At 36.5% G+C, this 21,499-nt stretch overlaps 1 protein-coding gene across 6 annotated transcripts in view; it reads left to right on the top strand.

Moving 5' to 3' along the window:
• LOC106867282 (lysine-specific histone demethylase 2) overlaps positions 1–11,598 on the top strand; it is a 30,607-nt gene extending 19,009 nt beyond the window's left edge. For all 6 annotated transcript variants that reach the window (XM_052966118.2, XM_014912118.3, XM_052966117.2 and 3 more), the window contains exons 12-20: positions 514–685; positions 2,942–3,000; positions 5,118–5,318; positions 6,447–6,521; positions 7,751–7,867; positions 8,458–8,586; positions 8,834–8,965; positions 9,870–10,022; positions 11,262–11,598. In XM_052966118.2, the coding sequence (XP_052822078.1) occupies positions 514–685; positions 2,942–3,000; positions 5,118–5,318; positions 6,447–6,521; positions 7,751–7,867; positions 8,458–8,586; positions 8,834–8,965; positions 9,870–10,022; positions 11,262–11,354 (1,131 nt within the window). In that variant the 3' untranslated portion in view covers positions 11,355–11,598. The remainder of the gene's footprint in view (positions 1–513; positions 686–2,941; positions 3,001–5,117; positions 5,319–6,446; positions 6,522–7,750; positions 7,868–8,457; positions 8,587–8,833; positions 8,966–9,869; positions 10,023–11,261) is intronic.
• The last annotated feature ends 9,901 nt before the right edge of the window (positions 11,599–21,499 follow it).

Raw genomic sequence — 21,499 nt, 5'->3', positions numbered from 1 at the left:
GACACTGCCCAATTGCACTACACATATGAACACAAGAACTATAAGTTTGTGGTTGAATACCATAGCTATTTCAGTTAATATGGAAACTTTAAGAAATGTGTTTTGGAGGAAATATTGTTTCTCTTTCTATCTTATCAAAAGCACTTTTAATCTCTGCATGTACTGTACCAGAGCTGATATTTTTAACTTTGGTGATTACTGGTTTATATCCAGTATTTAATTTAGCATTTCATTCTTTTGAGATCAGTAATATAAGCTCCAGTAATATTCTGAGAGCAAATAGATTTGGCTCTTATCTGGAGAAAAATGTGTCTCTACCTTCCTTGTTGCTGCAGAAGCTGTTAATCAACACCAGCCACTCTGATTTGGCATTCTCTGTTTGCCATGGGTTTAAACCAGAAATTTACTAAGCTAACAAATGTCTTACAGATAAGATTAACCATAGAATATATTTAAAATGAAAACCTATCATAAGTAGTGAGAAAGTGTAGATTTTGAATATTTTATTTTCAGGCAGACATAGATATGAAAATTATTCGAGACAAATATGAATTAATCTTTGAAAATGGTCAGCTGGCACTGCCAGAATCTTGTCGGCGATTGAATTTCCACTTTAATGCTATTCTCGATGTTATTGCTGAATGGAGGAAAGATAATGCTTTAGCAAAAGATACTGGCTTATTAAGTAAGTATATTTGTTAGAAGTGTTTCCTTTGTTAAATAGTCTGCATAATTTATTTATATGCTTTAGCTTATGTTTAATTTGGTTCTTAGCCCCAGAGTTAACCCCTATCTTTGCAAAACTTTTCAATTTCTTCCTATCTCAATGAAAATCCCTTGGCCCCTCTTATTTGCTGGTCTTTTGCACTCACTTCTAATATCTCAAAGTTGATGGAAAGATGACAGTCATTAAAAAAACACCTCCAACACCTTAAATTCCTCTCCTTCTTCAATGACCATCAATAACTTCCATAAAACCAAATCTACTGGAGACCTACTCTCCTGTGTCACTCACCAATGGGCCTTCACTTTTGAAAAATTTAATAAGAACATATTTATTTACATGACATATCTGGAAAGCAAATCTCCCAGCTAGACAAGGCTTCATTATCTCTTGGATAGGGTGCATTCAATCAGATCACACCATGATGTTATGTAATGATAGAGCCTTCTCTCTGACCCATACTTTTGAAACTCTATGTGCCCCATAGTTTGATTTCATTCTTCCACAATTTTATTCCAGTATATAAACAACCTATTTGAAATTTCCTTTAGCAATGCTCCTGACTGCAGATGATATGACCTGTCACTCCTCTCCAGCTGTCTGTGTTCAAGTGTCATCTACATGTAAACTAGATGCCATATACCATATTTATACTGACTTCATGCATAAAAACCTCAAAAGCATTCTCCAATGAGGTCATATCAATCTTCTCTCCATCAACAATAAAACAATATAATCACTACATATATCACACAAAAAGTTAGTTTTAGGCCTCACCATCAATAAAGATCTCTCTTGCTGGTCTCTTAACATCAACTTAGCAAAGGCTATATCACAAGGACTGATCTTTCTTCTGGGGCTAAAAATACAGCCTCTTCCGCCTTAACTACGTACTCTACAAAGCTTAAGTGAGGACTACAATAATGGAGTACTAAAAGCCCATCTCCAAAGAAGGTTACCTTACTTAAAGCCTGCTACAACAGTGGCTGCTGTTCCCAAGAGTTGGGTGGTGTCATGCCACATGCACTTAGGCCTTCCTAACTCATTTGCCTCTTTCTCTTCTTTTCATCACTCATATTATGTCCTTTCCATCACTGCACTAACCACATCATCCAGTCCTTTCTCCTCAAGACAACAGGCCCTTGAAATCCCATCCTGCCCGTTTTTTTTCTAGTAATTATTCAAGAGGAACATGGATTATATCAATCTCACCAATCAGAGAGAGCCCATAAAGACCGTTGGTACAGTTCTTACAGTTCCTTTCTCCAGATCAAACCATTAAAAAAAACCCATTTAAGTTTAGTAATAAATTTTTGTGTTCAGAATTTGTTTTGATTTTATGTATTTTGAAAGTGACTTTATTGTTTTGTTTCTTTAACAGTAATGACATTAACCTTTTATGGTGACTCCACATTTTTTTTTTTATATTACCTAAGACAGCATCACAAAACCTATTCCCCTTTAGGGTCAGGAAGTATTCCAAACCTGAACAGCAGTTAGTTAAAATATGACCAGTACAGATGCATTTCCTATACAGTATCTCTCTCTCTCAGATTCTTGAAAGGATCTAAGGAAAATGTGCTTGTCAACCTCTGTTCTCCCTGTCTTTCCACACTATTTCTGTTTCTCTGAGCCTACTGATTCTATACACTACCTAAAACAACTGCAATTCCTTCACCTCATCTGTTTCTGCCCTTCCTAATATACAGGGTGTCCACAAAGTCTGGGTACATGTAGTAAATAAAATCATAACATAAACAATTAAATATAAGAAATAATAATTTCTTAAAATATGTGTTAATCCCCATGTACCCAGACTTTGTGGACACCCTATACATTATTTTTTTAGTCCTGTGCGAAACATTTCAGCAAATATTTTTTCCAAGAACTGCTTCCCTAGAGATATCCCTCCTAGCCATATTTACTTTTTTCCAACCCCAACCCTGCCACAATCCAATCTGATTCTTATTCTTTAGTTCAGAAAGGTGTCAGATATACTCTCTCTCTCTCTCTCTCTCTCTCTCTCTCAATTAAAAGCAAATACAGATCACATGCTATTATTTAATACTCAGATATTTCTTTGATTCCTTCTAAATATTACATCTTTCATATACTTTTATTTTAGGTTCTTTATTAAAATGAAAATTATACAAGTTGCACATTTATACATAAACACACATATGTATATTTCTTTTACGTAGTTTTGTGTTGTTACAGGCAAGTTTCGAGAAGCCCATGACCAATTTTTGGAGCAGTCCCAAATAGAATTTTCTCTGGTGAGATATTCAGATTCTTTAAATCTATTTTTAAAAACAGAAATATCTTTTGATATTTCTGCTTGTCACCATGTTTATGCCTTCCAATGTTAAACACATTTGACCATGGTGCAGGCATGGCTTTGTTGTTAAGAACCTTGCTTTGCAACCATGTGGTTACAGGTTCAATTCCATTGCATAGCTCCTTGGACAAATGTCTTCTACTACAGCTGATCAATGCTTTGTGAGTGAATTTGGTATGTGAAAGCCCATCATCATCATCATCGTTTAACGTCTGCTTTCCATGCTAGCATGGGTTGGACGATTTGACTGAGGACTGGCGAACCAGATGGCTGCACCAGGCTCCAATCTGATCTGGCAGAGTTTCTACAGCTGGACGCCCTTCCTAACGCCAACCACTCCGAGAGTGTAGTGGGTGCTTTTACGTGCCACCAGCACATGGGCCAGTCAGGTGGTACTGGCAACGGCCACGCTCAAAATGCTGTTTTTTACGTGTCACCTGCACAGGAGCCAGTCCAGCGGCACTGGCAATGACCTTGCTTGAAACTTTCTGTTTTTCTCTTTTTTTGAAGCCTGTCATGTGTATATATATATATATATATATGTATGTAAGGGACGACCGTGCGAACTCAAAAAGGAGAAATGGTGACGAATGGAAAAACAGAGGACTCCTTTTATTTAAACGTGTCACACGGTCGAACACACAATAATATGTATCAGATGATGATATATATGATATATTATACGACGATAACATAGATGACCAGTAATGAAAGACCACAACCGTATAAGATGAATAACAGAGATATTTATTGTAGCGTTAAAGATGTATGTCTGTGTGAGTGTGTGAATGCGACATATAAGAACATAATCAAAGACAGGCCGTCGTACAAAGAAAAGTGTGTTTGTGAGTGATACATGTAAGTGTATGTGAAATATTACAGCAGAGAAAGAGTCAATAACACGTGAGCAATTATACCAGTTCTTGGGTACACAATAATATGAATCTGTATGTGAAGTGAGTTGGCTGAGTTTGGCAGAGCTGATCACTAGTTGTGATGTCGTGGCATCGATGCCGGGCCGTGATTCTTGTTATACAGATGTTCGTCGCTGGCTGAGAACTCTTGTCTGTTTATTTACCGTGGTGAAGCTGAGTCACCTAACAGAATCGAAGAGAGAGATGTGCCGCGGTAGTTTGGTGTACATAGAAAGTCGTGTAGACGCTGGTGGAGATTGTTGCTGGTTAGTAGTAATCGTAGAATCGTGTTGGTCATGATGATGGTCCTGGTTAGTAGTCGTAGACTCGTATTGCTGATGTGGCGACGGCGGTGGTCATCGTGGCTGGACGAAGCTGTTGAAGTGGTCGCTGGAACTGCTGCTGCTGTCGTGTGGTACACGGAACAGTTCTCAAAGAGAAACTGGACCGAGACAAATTTGTGGGGTATGAGTTGATCTATATATAGCGTTAAGAGGGCTCCCAGATGGCTTCAGAATTTTACTCTATCACGTGACCTTATTAGGGGCCGTGATTGGTCAGTTTGCGTTCTGGCGGGAAAGGTTCGAAGAAGTTGCCGATTCGAATAATAATCAGTCACGTGATGACAAGGAATGGGTTCTCTACTACGCTCGCATTTATTTATATTTAAATGAGAAGATTGTATGTAATGGCGATAGTAGTTTGTATCTAATGGCAGGAGGTAGTTTCACTACATATATATATTTGTCCCCCCATCACTGCTTGATGACTTGTGTTGGTGTGTTTACATCCCCATAGCTTAGCAGTTTGGCAAAGAGACCGGTACAATAAGTACTAGGCTTTAGATTATTAGTCCTGAGGTCAATTTATTCAACTAAAAAAAAACATTTAAGATTATTGTCTCAATTTGATCTAAATTCTCAAAACCGTTTCTTTATTTTCTTGCATTCCAGTTAAGACTTAGAATCAGAGATAAAAGAAACAATAACCTAAGGATGACTATTGTGTAGTGAAACTTTTTTAAAGAAAATAAGGAATTAATGATTTAAATGCTCCAAAATGAATATGAAATGTTTTGTGTTTCTGAATTTATGGAATTATCATTGCTTATTATTTGACTATTATATTTTTCTTACTTTAGGATGAAGAAAAGATCCTTGAGTACTATCTGGGTCACATGGAGTTGGTTAGTGGTTGCAGCGTGGAAGATTTATCATCGATGCATTGGGATCAACATGAAGCTTTCCCTCAGCTTGGCAGTTCCAGCATAATGTTATGTCAAGGACTATCAGAGTTATTAAATCTTCTCGCCAAAGATTTAGATATTCAATATAATGTTGAGGTCTGTGGATATTTTCTTTAGAAATAATAATTTTTTTTCTGGGATCAGGTGTGATGGTGTGAGTAAGAAGTGGTTTGGAGTTCAATCCCACTGTGTTGTACCTTGGGCAAGTGGCTTCTACTCTACCCCAGTATTAAGCAAAGCCTTGTGGACAGATAAAAAAATTAAGTAAATCAATAAAACAAAATATTTTCTCTGATTATTACCTGAAAGGATGAAAGTCAAAATTAACTTGCTGAGAGCAACTTTACCTTCCGTCCTTTAAAATATAATACTGGTCAAGTTCTGGGGTTGATTGTAACAGTGAAATCCCTTTCTCCTAATTTCAGGCCTTATGCCTATGCTAGAAACACCTGTTAAATTTATAGGTACCAGCATGGCTATTTGGTTGAGAAGTTTTCTTCACAACTATGTGGTTTTGAGTTCAGTCCCACTGTCTGGCACCTTAGTGAAATGTTTTATACTACAACCCCAAGTCAACCAAAGTCCTGTGAGTGGATCTGGTAAACAGGAACTAAAAGAACCCCATTGTTTGTGTGTGTAAGTGAGTGAATGGGCTTGTATTTCTTTGTAAGCAAAGGGTTCATTCATACAGTGTCATTTGTTTCCAGTCCTTGACATTAAATGTGTCCAGACTGCTTGTTATTTGTTAGACTGAGAGATTGTTATCCCACTTGGAAACAAGAAGGGCATCCAGCCAAAGAAAACTCTGTTCCAACATACTTACCTGACCCATGCACGCATGGAAAATTAGACATTAAAATGATGAAGATTATGCTAACAAGTGGGTTGGCTTGTGTAAATTTAAATGTTCATGTATGAATTGCTGGTACAAGAGGACATCTGTCTCATTCTACTGCTAACTCCTCACTCATGAAGTGGAAATGATACTTATTTTACAGCTAAGTAGACAAGAGCAAACAGAGTAACTAAGTTTGAAGTTATGTCTTTGTGGTCAACATAAATAAGGATTTAGTAGATAGAATTGATTAGCAAAAGCTGTCTCTCTTTTATTCCTATAAATGATCACTCAGTAAAACTTAATATGAATGTATGTTTTGTGGAAATGTGGCTTTATACAAATGTTAAATTTACTTTAACTTTGACTAAAACCTCTTTGACTTTCAGGTTGTAAAGATTGACTATAGTGAAGCTGATGTGATAGTGCATGCATCATCTGGAGCTGTTTTCCGAGCCAATAAGGTCTGTTCAATCACACTTTATGGCTTATTAGCTTTTTAAGTTAATTAGTCAACATTTCTAATTATTTAATCGTTATTTTTGTTTAATTACAGTTATTTGTAGCACTTTTGATTCTCAACCCAAAACTATTCATGATTTATTTATGAATTGACTTTAAACTCAACTTCAAATAGTTAATGTTGCCTTCTCTCTGTCTCTTTTCTATTTCTTTTTCAATAATTAGACTCATCTAAATTGAATAGGCAAAGCAGTCAGCTGGGACCCTAATGTACCGGAGAGAGGGATCAAATTATGATTGGTTAATATGTTAAAACGTGTTTGGTTAATGCTAAGGTGGTAGATTAGAAAAAGTGATAGAACAAATGCCAAAATACCTTTTAGTATTTGGTTATGTTGCTTTATATTTTGAGTTCAAATCCTACTGATTATCAACTTTGCTGTTCATCCTTACTAGGTTGATGTAATTGAGAATAGAAGTTTTTTTTTAAATTTTTACCCATTCACCAGACATCTTTGACTTTTAAAGCTATAAAATGGTCAACATTTAGTCGTTCTGAAACCTTGCATTGTTTTTTGTGGAACAGCTTCAATAATGACCCTTAGTTAGTTATTGTCCATTGAAGGTCATCTACAACCTTCGTCATCTTCAAGTATCATCTTAAACTAATAATTCATGGTTGTTACGAACAAACAATACTCAAACTCCTACTTGTTTAGATTAAAGTTTTGTTACCTGAAGCACTAAGCTATTCAGTCTTTACATTAATTATAAAAACATTATAGCATGTAATGTAGAGTAAATTACTCAAAGATGCTTTTACATGGAAAAAAGTTACAATCAGGTGAACATATTTAATACAGGGAACATTAAAAAGCTAGTTAGAAATATTTATACTGAGAGAATATAAAACAACATTTAATCAATGACTAATAATACGTTATTTCAGCAAGTACAGGAGACAACTCTTGACATGTTTCAGTCTTATTACAACCTTATTAGCAAATCAATAGATTTCACTGTACCTGCCAAAGTAGTGATAGGAGGGTCTATCAGTAAATATAGTGGTTAACTTTTGCCAGGTTTGTAATATTTATTTTTCCCTTCAACTTTACATTGTTAATAGGTTCCCATTTCTTCTCTATATAAAGCAACATAATTACATACTTATACAAAATGCAACCACAGAAACATTGGTATGTAAAGTAAATTGTGTTTTCTTCATTACCAGGTATTGGTTACAGTTCCCTTATCTGTGTTACAAAAAGATGTTATTGATTTTGTGCCTCATCTGCCAGTGGAGAAAACTAAAGCAATTAAGTCACTTGGTGCTGGTGTTATTGAAATGGTAAGTCTTGAGAATTAGAATTTTTTTTTTATGTTTCTTGCAAAGTAGGTGGGTGAGTGCAGAATCCTTTGAAGGATGAACAAAATTCCTTGTGGTATTTCTTTACATCTATAGGAAAACTAGAATTAACATTTAAGTTGTTATTATTTAATCCCTGTCAGAGATTTAGCTGCTATTTCTGTAAGGCTGAGTGAGCACAAAGAGTAGAGATTCTCAACATGGGAGGTACCACTGCCAAGGTGGTGCTGGGTATGTTGAAGGGGATGTTAGCCCTTAGGGGGCTATGAGGTGGGAGTGGGACAGTGAGGTAACATAATTAACATACTAGTTTTGTTTTTTTCATGCTTTTACTGATCACTGCATGTGTGTGTGTGTGTCTGTATGTATGTCTGTGTGACAGCTGTCATAGGAAATATCAGTTGACTGTGACCAGCAGTTCTTTGGATCATTGACTCAAAGCAGTGTGTGATATACAATAGAGTTTTGTTAACAAGGTTCTAAATTGGTGAATCCTGATGTTTATTTTTGTTGTTTGTAGATTTTTAGCTGAAATGTTTACAAGTTTCTAAACTGTTGTTGTTGTTGTTTAGGTTGTTTTGCAGTTCAAGAAGAACTTTTGGCGAGAGAAGGTGAAAGATGTCGATGTATTTGGTTATATTGCCTCTGATGAAAGCTGCCGGGGGCTGTTCAGTGTGTTCTATGATCTCTCAAAAGTCCAGGTGAGAATCAAGAAATTGTTCAACATGAATTTTTAATCTTTTTTTTTATATATATCATTTTCCATAATTTTAGACTTTGGAGACATTTTTATTTAAATCTTGTTTTTGCATTGTTAAGTGTTTCATTATTTTCAATTTTGAGTTCGGATAAATATTTTACTTTAAACATACATACCTACAGACAGACACACATGCTTTTTCTTGTATTAATTATACTTTTTTTTATTATTATTTTGTCCCTTGTCAGAAATCTGGCAAAGAGACTCACGTTTTAGTGACCTATATTGCTGGAAATGGTCTGAAAAAAGTGATGGGTAAATCAAGTGAAGAAATTGTACAAGCATGTACGGATGTCTTGAGTAAGCTGTTCCCAGAACAGGTTAGTATTTATAATTAGAGGGACCAGCTATCCGAATTGACAGTACCTCCACTACTAACTTGGTCACCCAGATAACGGAAGTTATCTACTACCTCTATCTTACCCCACTAGCAGTTGATGGAGTCTATTTTCTCTACATTTTCAGTGTTTGTTGTACCTGTGCACCTTCCACACACAAAAATTGTTGGACAAAGGAGAAAGAGCAGCTCATGATATGTGATAGCTCTCCTGTGGTTATGTAGTAACAGAGGGTTTGAAATGGAAATTGTTACCGTAAAGGGTATTATAAATGTGGATGACTGTTTTTGCTTTGGGTCCCTATTGCAACAGTTTAGTTTCACTTCTCCTCGCTGACAGTGGTCTGTACACAAATTGCCTGTGCACAAATTAATATTGAATAAGTTTTTTATGCATGTGTATCTATTAAATTTGAAAGATCTTGTCTGTAATATTAATATTTTGAGAACTAACCAACGTATGGTGAGCTATCCTGTTCAACTGCATTATTTACCGAGGACATTCAACTCTTTCATGTTTCATTCACCTAATATTTTCAGTGGTCCTATGTTTCAGAAAAACTCAGTTTATTTGATGTGAAATATGTTATTATTAGATGGTATTTAAAATAAGTGTGTATTTATTACAAATTTAATAAATCATAATAAACATGATGCCTAAAGAATTTTTGAAAAATCAAAGCATTTGTTGTTCAGATTACTCTGTCAAATGTAATGCTTATTTATTCCCATTGGGCATGTCTTAATGTTGGTTTAGAGCAACATAAATCTTAAGATATCATTCATGTTATGAGATTTTTATTGAGTACAAAATATCCCATTATATCAATATCTAAAATATTTTTATCAGAAGAAAGTCTTTTCAAATATTTTTGTTTTGGCTGCAGAAAATCCCAGAACCTGAGCAGTATTACACAAGTCACTGGCAGAAAGAAAGTTCCAATCGTATGTCTTACAGTTATGTCCCGGTTGGTGTAGATGCATCTGTATACACACACATTGCACAACAGCTCCATGACAAGATTTTTTTTGCTGGAGAAGTAAGTACTACATTTTCATGTTGCGATAACCTTGTTTTTGTAAAAGATATTTGCCTAGTTTAACCCTATCGTGATCATATTTTCAATGAAATATACTGCCTGTGTGTGTTTCATTTAGTTTTTAAAATAATCAAGAATTTGGAAGATATAGTAAAATAACGTTTTCTATATTTATTTGTTGTTTGGAACATAATTTAACAGAAGCTTCTTTGATAAAATTATGACAGAAGGTTTTAATTTAAAAATAAAGGCAAGATTATTGCAGTAATAAGTTCAGTTATTGGGTGAAGGAGTGGGGACCAGGAAATAACATTTTAAGTTACAGGCTCTTAGATGGAGTGTAGAAAATTGGTGTGTTGAAGTAATTGCTGATGGAAATTATTAAATACAACAAACTCTCTTGTAAATTTACTGTTTATTTTTCTTAATGATGCAGGCCTTAATCACTTTCTTTGACTTCTTGATCTTAATCTTAACTTTAATATAAATATGAACACTTTATAGAATGGACGGTTTTGTATTGTGTATTCAGAATTAGTCTCTCACTACTTTCCCTTCACCTCCATCTCCACTTCCCTTTCGTAATCTCACAAACTTAACCCATCCACTCCCCCTATCCAATCCTTGGCTCCACTTATATGCATTTCTCTGTAACTTGAATGTACCCATTGTTCACATCTTCAACATCTCCCCACCTCTCTCTCTCTCCAACTGAGGTTGCCTTGTATCCCCTTTACTGCAAGGCACCTATTTCTGACCTCTGTTCATATTCATACCAGGTGGTCAGGCAGCTATACCAGTTAGTGTCTATCATTATCCAGTATCTTTGTGATGCTATTTCTATTGAAACACATTACCTGTGTGTTTGAATTAATTTTTAAAATAATGAAAATATGGATAAATTTGGCATACTGGTTTTTCTCAAAAATGCTTTACATGTAGAATTATGATCCGTTTCAATATAGATATGGATATTTTAAAATGAACAATCTTATCTCATAGAACTAGATGAACAGTCTTAGATTCATTGCTGTCTTAAGATTTAAATCATTGTTACTTCCTTTATAAATAGTCTTTCATGAATAATTATGGACCAAAGTTTCAATTTAAATATGAACACTTGAAAACAAACAATTTCATAACATAGAACTGGTGGAGCAGTCTTAGCTTTGTTGGTATCAAATTACTGAGTTATTTCCTTTTATAAGTAGTTGTTAATTGTTTAAAAATATATTTCAGGCCACCTGCCGACAGTTTCCACAGTCACTGGCTGGTGCTTATTGGAGTGGATTGAGAGAGACTGAAACAATTCTGAAGTGTTTTGATCAATGACCAGCCAACAATCAACTTCCTTTGGATCACCTCTACTGACTTTCTCTTTGATTTCATTCTGTGCATGATGTTTAATGAAATTCTCCTCGTTTGTTGCCTTGTCAGTCTCTCCACAATAAGCCAACATTTCTGTTAAAACACTTGGCTGTACTGTTATAAATTTCTGATCTAATACACTTGTTATTCATTTATTACAAACAACTGTACACTCATCATTATTCTATATAAATTATTATTATTATCATTTTATTTTATTTTATTTCATATATATATATATATATATATATATATATATATATATATATTGTTGCCATTTTGGCATTTTAAAATAAAGAATTGTTGAGCCATGGTATTCCATGGAATTTCCAAAATTTTTTTTAACCTTTTTGAAAGAATATGAAGCTGTATGGAAATGAGACATGAAGCATCGGATATATAGGCATATAGGCTATCTGCAAAGGCTGGAGAGACATGAATTGTGTACAATTAATCATTGGATTTTTCGCGTTAGCTTGCACGACAGCAGACCTCGAATAAGATGAGAAAGTGTTAGGAACATCAAAGGCTTCCATCAGCCAATGATACTGGAAAATCAACTGTGCCTGGATGTTTATGTCAGAGTTCTACCAGCCAATAATACTGGAGAATCAACTGTGCTGGTACGGCTGTGTGAGTCAGTAGATAGTGACTGCTGGGTGAATTGAGGGTACCAGTGGTAGAAGTTTGTTGATGTTCTTGACTCCCAGGTGAATATTAAACAAGCAAATTTATGATCATGATCAAAGTGGTTCCAATTGTGACCATCCCATCTTTTTATTACTTGTAGCAGTGGTTCTGCACTGGGGTCCATATAAGATTTTGTTGTTAAAATTTATGAGCAATAAATTGATTATACTTTTACCTTACACAGAATATTTTAACAATTTTTTGTTTAATTATAAAAATATAATTGGATTTTTTTAAACCATTGAATGGCTTGATACATTCGAGAGAGCCCTAAGGAAATCACAGATAGCTCTGCATCAATTCTTAAGAGTATACTGTGTGACACCAAATCCAAACACACCAGCAGGTATGTCACCAATTGAGCTGGTGTTTGCTAGGAAAATAAAATCAGTCTTTTGACAAATTACTACCTGGTAAGAAAAGAAAAATTGCAATGGATAAGACAGCAAGATATTTCAAAATTGGTGAAAATGTATTTGTTAGGGCATATAAGAACAGAAAACAAAGTTGGGAAGATGGCATGATTACCAAATGTATAGGAAAAATGCTATACTTGATAAAAGGAAAGAATGAGTTATACAAGAGACACATAAACCAACTAAAAAAAAGATTTGTTGAGAGCGAACCCAAGAGAATGGAAGAACTCAATGGAGTGGTTATATGATACTTTTCCAGTACCAACACCACTACAAATAATTGAACCCAGACGCACAAGTGAAAGAAAAAGAAAATGTCTGGAGTTCCTGGAAGTGGATGCTAAATGAAAAAAATATTAAATGTGTAGCTGTATGAAAAAAAAACTCAAAAAAGGGAGGTAGGGTGACGAAAAATTCATTGCTAATAAAAGAGGTAAGATTACACTCCCTAAGAAAAAAGAAAAACTTAAAAGGGAGATGATATAGTAATAATGGAACACCCCTCCTACATGAATGGTATGTGTTAGTCATTATAAATACTGTGTTGTAGTGTCGGTCATTACATAGTCATGTCTTTACTTGTCTAACTAACTATACTGCTATACAGGAGTGGGCGTTATAACTCTGACAGAGGATTACAACACACTCCATAATAAATTTCAATTGCTGAGATACACCCCATTTTTTTTCCTTTTTACAGAAATTAATCAGTAATTAATCAGAAATTAATCAGTAAAATGAATGTTATTTTCATTACATGAGTAATTTTAATTAAATTATTAGCCACTTATTCACATAACTACTATGATGATTATGTGTAATACATATCCCAGTTTTGGGGGTCAAAATTTTCTTAAAACCTTTAAAATCCCATATATAACATGCATTGTTGCACAACTGTTACAAAAGTGGATAATCTAATATATTAGTTTTTATCTTTTTATATATAAGATATTGATCAAATCAAAAATAATCTAAGTAAATAAGAAATCCTTATTACATAAACATGTAAGGCGAAAATACATCTGAATATTATATAAGGTATCGAGCTGGCAAAATTGTTAGCACATCAGACAAAATTGTTAGCACATCAGACAAAATGCTCAACAGCATTTCTTCCAGCTCTTTATATTCTAGTTCAAATGCAGCTAAGGTCAATAAAATAAGTACCAGTTGACCACTAGAGTCAATGTAGGCTCACCCCCCCCCCCCTCACACACACACATACACACACCCAAAATTACTGGCCCTGTGCCAAAATTTGAACCCATTATACTCCACCCTAATTTTAATCTTGATTTTGAAATGGAAAAAGAGTGTAAGGTGCAGGCATGGTTGTGTGGTTTCAGGTTCAGTCCTTCTACTGTAGCCCCAAGCAAGTTAATACATTATGAGTGAATTTGGTTGACAAAAACTGAGTAGAAGCTCATCATATATGTCATGTGATCACATGACTGACCAGACTATCAGATGTTGTTAGACATCATTTGTCACAATGTGATTTACATTGTTTTCACCTTCAAATGATACCACCCCACTGGCTCGTCAAGCAGGCCCGCATTCTCCCACTTGATTGGAAGGGGAACTGGCATAACATGAAATAAAATGTTTTGTTCAAGAACACAAAACTTCCTGGTCCAGGAATTGAACCCATGATCTAGCAATAAATAGCCTAACCACTAGGCCATATGCCTTCACACTTACACGCATACATATATACAAGGGTATGCTGAAAAGTTCCTGGCTTTAGGTAAAAGAAAACACAGGAGGATCAATTAATTATGATTTTATTTAACATATTCCCCTCCCAGTTTCACACACTTAATGCACATGATATCTTTCGGGCGAGTTCGTTGCCAGTGCCCCTGGGCTGGCTCTTGTGCGGGTGGCGCATGAGGTGTTTCGAGCGGGATCGTTTGCCAGTGCCCCCCGGACTGGCTCATGTACGGGCGACATATGAAATCTTTCGAGCGGGATCGTTGCCAGTGCCCCTGGACTGGCTCATGTGTGGGCGACACATGATATCTTTCGAGCGGGATCGTTTGCCAGTGCCCCCAGACTGGCTCAAGTGCGGGCGACACATGATATCTTTCGAGCGGGATCGTTGCCGGTGCCCCTGGGCCGGCTTGCGGGTGACACATGAGGTTTTTCGAGCGAGGTCGTTGCTGGTGCCCCGGGCTGGCTCGTGTGTGGGCGACACATGGGGTCTTTCGAGCAGGATCATTGCCAGTGTCCCTGGACTGGCTCTGGTGCGGGTGACACATGAGGCTTTTTCGAGCAGGATCGTTTGCCAGTGCCCCCCCCCCCCCGGACTGGCTCATGTGCGGGCGACACATGAAATCTTTCGAGCGGGATCATTGCCAGTGCCCCTGGACTGGCTCATGTGCGGGTGGCACATAAAAGATACCATTTCGAGCGTGGCCGTTTTCGTGCGGGTGACACGTAAAAGCACCCACTACACTCTCTGAGTGGTTGGCGTTAGGAAGGGCATCCAGCTGTAGAAACTCTGCCAAATTAGATTGGAGCCTGGTGTTGCCATCCGGTTTCACCAGTCCTCAGTCAAATCGTCCAACCCATGCTAGCATGGAAGGCAGACGTTAAACGATGATGATGATGATGATGATGATTGTAGCAGCTCCTCAGCTTTCCTAAGTCCTGGAAAAGAACTTGGAAGGTTAGGCCTCCAACCAGGCCTTTTGCGGTACCCTTAAAGCCAAGAACTTCTCAGCACCCCCTTGTATGTGTGTGTATCATCATCATCATCATCGTTTAACGTCCGCTTTCCATGCTAGCATGGGTTGGATGATTTGACTGAGGGCTGGTGAACCAGATGGCTACACCAGGCTCCAATCTGATTTGGCAGAGTTTCTACAGCTGGATGCCCTTCCTAACGCCAACCACTCCGAGAGTGTAGTGGGTGCTTTTATGTTCCACTGGCACGAAGGCCAGTCAGGCGCTACTGGCAATGGCCACACTCAAAATGGTGTATTTTACGTGCCACCTGCACAGGAGCCAGTCCAGTGGCACTGGCAACGCAAGAAGGCGATGCTGGGCACAGGTGCCATCACGATTTCGCTTGCCCCAACAGGTCTTTGCAGGCCGAGTTTAGTGTCCAATGTATATATAAGTGCAGGCATGGCTGTGTGGTTAGGAAGCTTGCTTCCCAGCTACATGGCTTCAGGTTCAGTCCCACCACGTGGCACTTTGGGCAAGTGTCTTCTGCTATAGTCCCGAGCCGACCGAAGCTTTGTAATTGAATTTGGTAGGCGGAAGTTACTGCCGTGTGTGTATATGTCTGTGTATATGCTTGTGCCTCTCTCCGAAAGAGAGAGAGAGGGATATGTATATATATATATATATATATATATATAGAGAGAGAGAGAGAGAGAGAAAGAGAGAGAATTGATATACAAACATCAAAAGATATATCCACTGTAATAAAGAATTCAGTTAATATGTCATTGCAGTAAATTCAGGTGGAAAAAAATTGCATGTATATACATAATCAGCTAAAACAATCTTTTAGAACAGCATATTTAGAATAAAAAGCTGTAAAGCATAAATTTCCCAAATGGTTCATAATTTAAATATATTAGTTATGTAACTTAACGATGGAATTAAGGATGTTTATTGTTAAAGAAACAGCTGTTGAATGAACATAATTAAACTCTGAGTTATTTGAAACTTTTGCTTTTTATTCTATGTGTGTGCAGATCATTGTGTTTGTTTTCACACAGCTTGACAACTGGCAGTTGCAGATTTAAAAAAAAAGTAAGTACTGAGGTCAATTTGTTCGGTCAAACCCTTCAAGGTGGTGCCCCAGCATGGCCACAGTCCAATGACTGAAACAAGGAAAAGAAAAGCAAAATTATACATGGTGTTTTACAGTAAACTACATGAGACCAATCCATCTGATATAATTCCATTTCCATAGGCTTTTGTATGCATTTCACAAATACAAGAGTCTACCCTTAATCTCAGATTTCATCTAAGCAAATATCCACTGCAAAATGCTGAGAACAGTTTAGCTTTAATGTGAATGAACAAATTCTTTCAAACCATGAAGGGATGGGCATATAAAGTCACACATGAAGCAGATTTTGAAGAATTTTATCTAATTTGTGGGGTTCCAAAATGATTGCAGAATCATTAGTAGCAACTCACTTATAAAAGGGTAATGACCTTTATAAAAGGTCATGACCTTAATTTTGAACTTGCCCCCACAAAATTTGATTTCCATATGTTGCTACTGCTAAGATACATCATCTGAAATATAACAGCTAATTTTAATTAATTTAAGTGGAAAGTTAAATTTTATGGGCATGATTTTAAAAAATAATTGTTTTTTTCTTTTTGCTTTATGAGTGATTCACTACACATAAATAAAAATGAAATTGCATGGTAAAAGATGCGAATGGAAGTACTGAAGGACTAGACATGAAAATGTAAACTGAAAGGAAAGGTAAGCGAAACTGAAAAAAATAGTTCACTGAGGAAATAGGAGAGATGGAAATCAATAAGAAAAGGGAAGACAGAAATTGAAAAAGGGACAAGATGAGAGAAAATGAGCCATTTTAACTGAGTTACAGAGATACAGAGGAAGAAAACGTGATGGAAGAGAGAAATAGGCAAAAAAAAAAAAAAAAAAAAAAGAGAGACAGGAAGAAGGTAAAATGATTTCACTGTAAAGTGGTAGAAGACAGAAAAGAAGTTAAAAAGAATGAGAAAGCTGGTGATAGAGAGCCTAGATGTGGCCAAGCTTTCAATGACGAACAGGAAGAGATAGAAGATGTAAAAAGAGATTCAATACAGTGGTGGTAGTAGGAGATGGCTACATACGAAAGAAAGAATGGAGAAAAGATGGACGTAGAAAGTTTCTCAACATAAATATATGATAACTAATGAGGATCAAGCAATGTTCCATTTCATTTCAAGTGTGAATTTTGCATTTGTATTGTATTTCTGTTTAAATTTTGAAACTTATTTAGTGTAATACTATACACTATTCTTATTTTTACCTATTCAGCATATATATATATATATATATATATATATATATATATATAAAAATTTAAGGAATGGAGAAAACGCATGTTATAATTGCATACTTTATTCCTACATATGTTTCAAAGGATTACAACCTATGTGATCCATAGGGATCTGTGATATTGAAATTGTAACCTTCTCATCAGGGAAAGCATGGGAATCATCTTAAACGGTCATAATGCCTTACGTTTAAGATGATTCCCATGCTTTCCCTGATGAGAAGGTTACAATTTTAATATCACAGATCCCTATGGATCACATAGGTTGTAATCCTTTGAAACATATGTAGGAATAAAGTATGCAATTATAAAATGCGTTTTCTCCATTCCTTAAATTTTTAAATATACTCAAATACCCAAAATTTCAAGGAGTTCCTGCCTTAAAAACAGGAACAACACCAAAGTTATTTTGTGTTCTTTGCTACATTGGTTTCTATTAACCCATTTATTCTATCCGAAGAATTTTATTCATTAAGATAGAAGAAATACATATAATTATATATATATATATATATATATATATATATATATATATATAATCATCATTTAACATCCATTTTCCATCATGGCATGGGTTGGACAGTTTGGCTGGAGCTGGTAAGGTCAGAGTCTGTACCAGGCTCCATTGTCTAGTTTGACATAGTTTCTATGACTGTGGCACTAACACCAGCACTTTTTACATGGCTTCATCACCAGTACTTTTTATGTGGCACCAGCACCAGTGCTTTTTACATGGCACCAGCACTGATGCTTTTTATGTGGTACCAGCACTAACAGATTCACCAAATAAACTTGCAAGATAAAAACCTCTTCAGGATATCAGTTCTGTTGTGTATGTGTGCATGTGGTTAACAGAAGGCATAGGCATGACTGTGTGGTTAAGTTTGCTTTGCAAGTTCATAATTTAGAGTCCAGTCTCACTTGTAAGTATCTTCTATATAGCCCTGGGTCAATCAATATCTTATGGAGTAAAATTTGCTCACCAAAATGTCAATATATGATTGTCTTCCTTGCAATTTTTGTCTACCAGTTTCACTCACAAGATATTCAACCAGAAATGTAGGTGAACCCTTTAGCATTTAAACCAACCATATCTGGCCAATATATTTTGCCTGTTTTATGTTCATACTGGTTAGATCCAGCCTTTCATACCTTACCTACAATGTCATTCTAGTAATAAACTGTCACAGCATTGAAACCCTGGAGCTTTGAGATAATGCATGATTAATTCAAAAGCATTACATTTGACAAAATAATCTAAATGCTAAAAGGTTAAGAAACCTTGTCAAATCATAAGAATTTCAACATTAGCATTCAGAAAGCCTCCAACTACATCCAATGGAATAACACCTGTAAGGTTATCTCTTGGTTCAAGAATATATGAAATAAAAACAGAAGCATACAGTTTGATATTGTGAAAGGTTTGCTCACCTTTGCTGAGCTTTATACTTTTATAAGCAATGAAGACTTAGATATCATATAAATTGGGTAAAGACCCCCTTTGATCAAGAATGACTGTGGGATTGCACCTAGAAAGTTACCCTCCAAAGTACAAGTCCAGGCACAGTTGTTTTATGGAAGACCAGTAGTTGCCCATGCATACTAGCCTCTCCTCTCCATGCCACTGATGTTATCCAAGGGAAAGGTAAAGGCCAATACAGCTTCGCACTAGTTACATCACAACTCATTTCTACAGCTGAGTGAACTGGAGCAATGTGAAATAAAGTGTCTTGCTCAAGAACACAACACACAGCCTGGTCCAGGAATCAAACTCACTACCTCATGATTGTGAGCCCAACACTGAGTCATGCGCCTTCATATACTATACCAAGAAAACCCTACTCTTTGATAAGGATGCAGCCTGGGTAAGAAAAAAAAAGCCAAATCCAGAGGGTACCTCCAATGTGAACATGGGATCATTTATGTGATTTCACTGGGCTATTCAACTTGGATTCTTTAAAAAGGGTATTCTTCTTTATTTAGTTTACATAAGAATGACACTCTAACCATCTCCAGCCATGTTAATGAACACATATTAGGTTAAATAAAGATATTGAAGAGACATTCAAATCCCCAACTAGAGGAATTTAAAAGCATTGAGCTAGCAGCAATTTGTTGACAGGAAAAGTTACCAGTTGCATTCCGGCCACAAACAGCAACATCGTTGCTTGTAGCTCAGTTATGAACTGTCACAATCTGTAGTGTAGTTCATTGTAAACTGTAAACATTCATACACACTCAGTTACTTGTATGTGTGTGTGTGTATACATGTACACATCTTTTGTTTTAAAATAGATTTGGGCATTGCTCATGATTCCATGATGTGTGGTACTTTGTTTTCTCCGTAGCTTGTGGAGTGATTGAAGGTCCAAACATACATGTGTTGCCTCTTTCTTTTCAATCTCTTCATAGCTATAATTTTCAGTGAAATAACAGTGTTACGCAAAGCATTTGGACAAATGTAGTTGTTAGTCAGTCAGTTGGTTTTATGTTAACTGGATGATTGCAAAGGTAAGGTACTGGAATAGCCAAGCACCATGCTGAGAATCATCTGATATTTCAGTGAAATGAGACTCTAACAAAGTCAAAAATCTCATCAGCAGTTCAACTTCTACAAACGTCTGAATAGCTACCGGTTGAAAACTGTAATTTGCAGACATGTTATTTCTATGGCTTGTTCGTTAGGGATACTGTAAATCCAGATTGGTGAAGGCGCGTGGCGGCCAAGTGGGTTAGGATGTTGCATTCACACAGTGCATTGTGTTCTTGAGTAAAACGCTTCATTTGACATTTCTCTCATCCACTTAGTTGTAAATGAGTAACTTGGCAATGGACTGGCATCCTGTTCAGGGGTAATGTTGTGATCTCAGTTACTTATACGCAGAGATCTCAAAATAACTGGCATTAATAGTCTTAAGACTTGAAGACAGTAATAACCAGGGGAGACTTACTTTACAACACCATCTCAACTGTAGCATTAAGGAGGTGATGGAGCGAAAGAGTTGCTAACAGTAATTTTACATATGTGGCATCTTCCTACCATTCCCAGGCAATCCTACTGACTCAAGGATTGAACGGATATTTACCCTGAATAGGTCTCCTTGTTTTAGGGTTGTTTCACATATCTCAAACTCTTCTACTTGTTTCAGTCTTTTGACTGCGACGAGGCTGGAGCACCGCCTTTAGTGGAACAAATCGACCCCAGGACTTATTCTTTGTAAGCCCGGTACTTATGCTATCGGTCTCTTTTGCCGAACCGCTAAGTTACAGGGACGCAAACACACCAACATCGTTTGTCAAGCGATGGTGGGGGGACAAACACAGACACACAAACATATATATACGGCGGGTTTCTTTCAGTTTCCGTTTACCGAATCCACTCACAAGGCTTTGATCGGCCGGAGGCTATAACAGAAGACGCTTGCCCAAGGGGCCACGCAATGGGACTGAACCCGGAATCGTGTGGTTCTTATCACACAGCTACCCCTGCGCCTATGTTGTATAATTCTCCACAAGAAATCTATAACTGTCTCGTCGATACTGGCTAATTCATTGGTACTAAATAAAAATACGTGAACGTAACGCCATCACACTTCAGTCGGCTATTGTAGATTGTTTTGCTTTAGCGCCTCCAATTTGTCGTATTGCTTTAAATTTTTGCGGGCGGTCAAGGGTGTTTTGAAAACGTATGGCTCCAAAAAGATTGTTCCCTCCCCGACTCCACCACACACATAACTTATAGAAAAAATAACCTTACAACTCATCAGTTAATAGAAAGCTGATTTCTCTACTAGGAAAAAAATAGGAAAACAATTTTAAGAGCCGAATTAGTAAACCAAATTGAGAAATTAATTCCAATTATTTGCTACCAAACTACCAAATACTTTCAGTCGTTTTCAGAAACTGTGGAGAGTTCGCTTTTGGAAGCTGAACCAAGAATTAAAGCAGTTTAACGCAT

Source organism: Octopus bimaculoides, chromosome 3, assembly GCF_046866305.1.
Source record: "Octopus bimaculoides isolate indiv1 chromosome 3, ASM4686630v1, whole genome shotgun sequence".
Classification (NCBI taxonomy): domain Eukaryota; kingdom Metazoa; phylum Mollusca; class Cephalopoda; order Octopoda; family Octopodidae; genus Octopus; species Octopus bimaculoides.
Note: the sequence above shows the minus strand (reverse complement) of the source record. Positions and strands in the feature narration are given on the sequence as shown.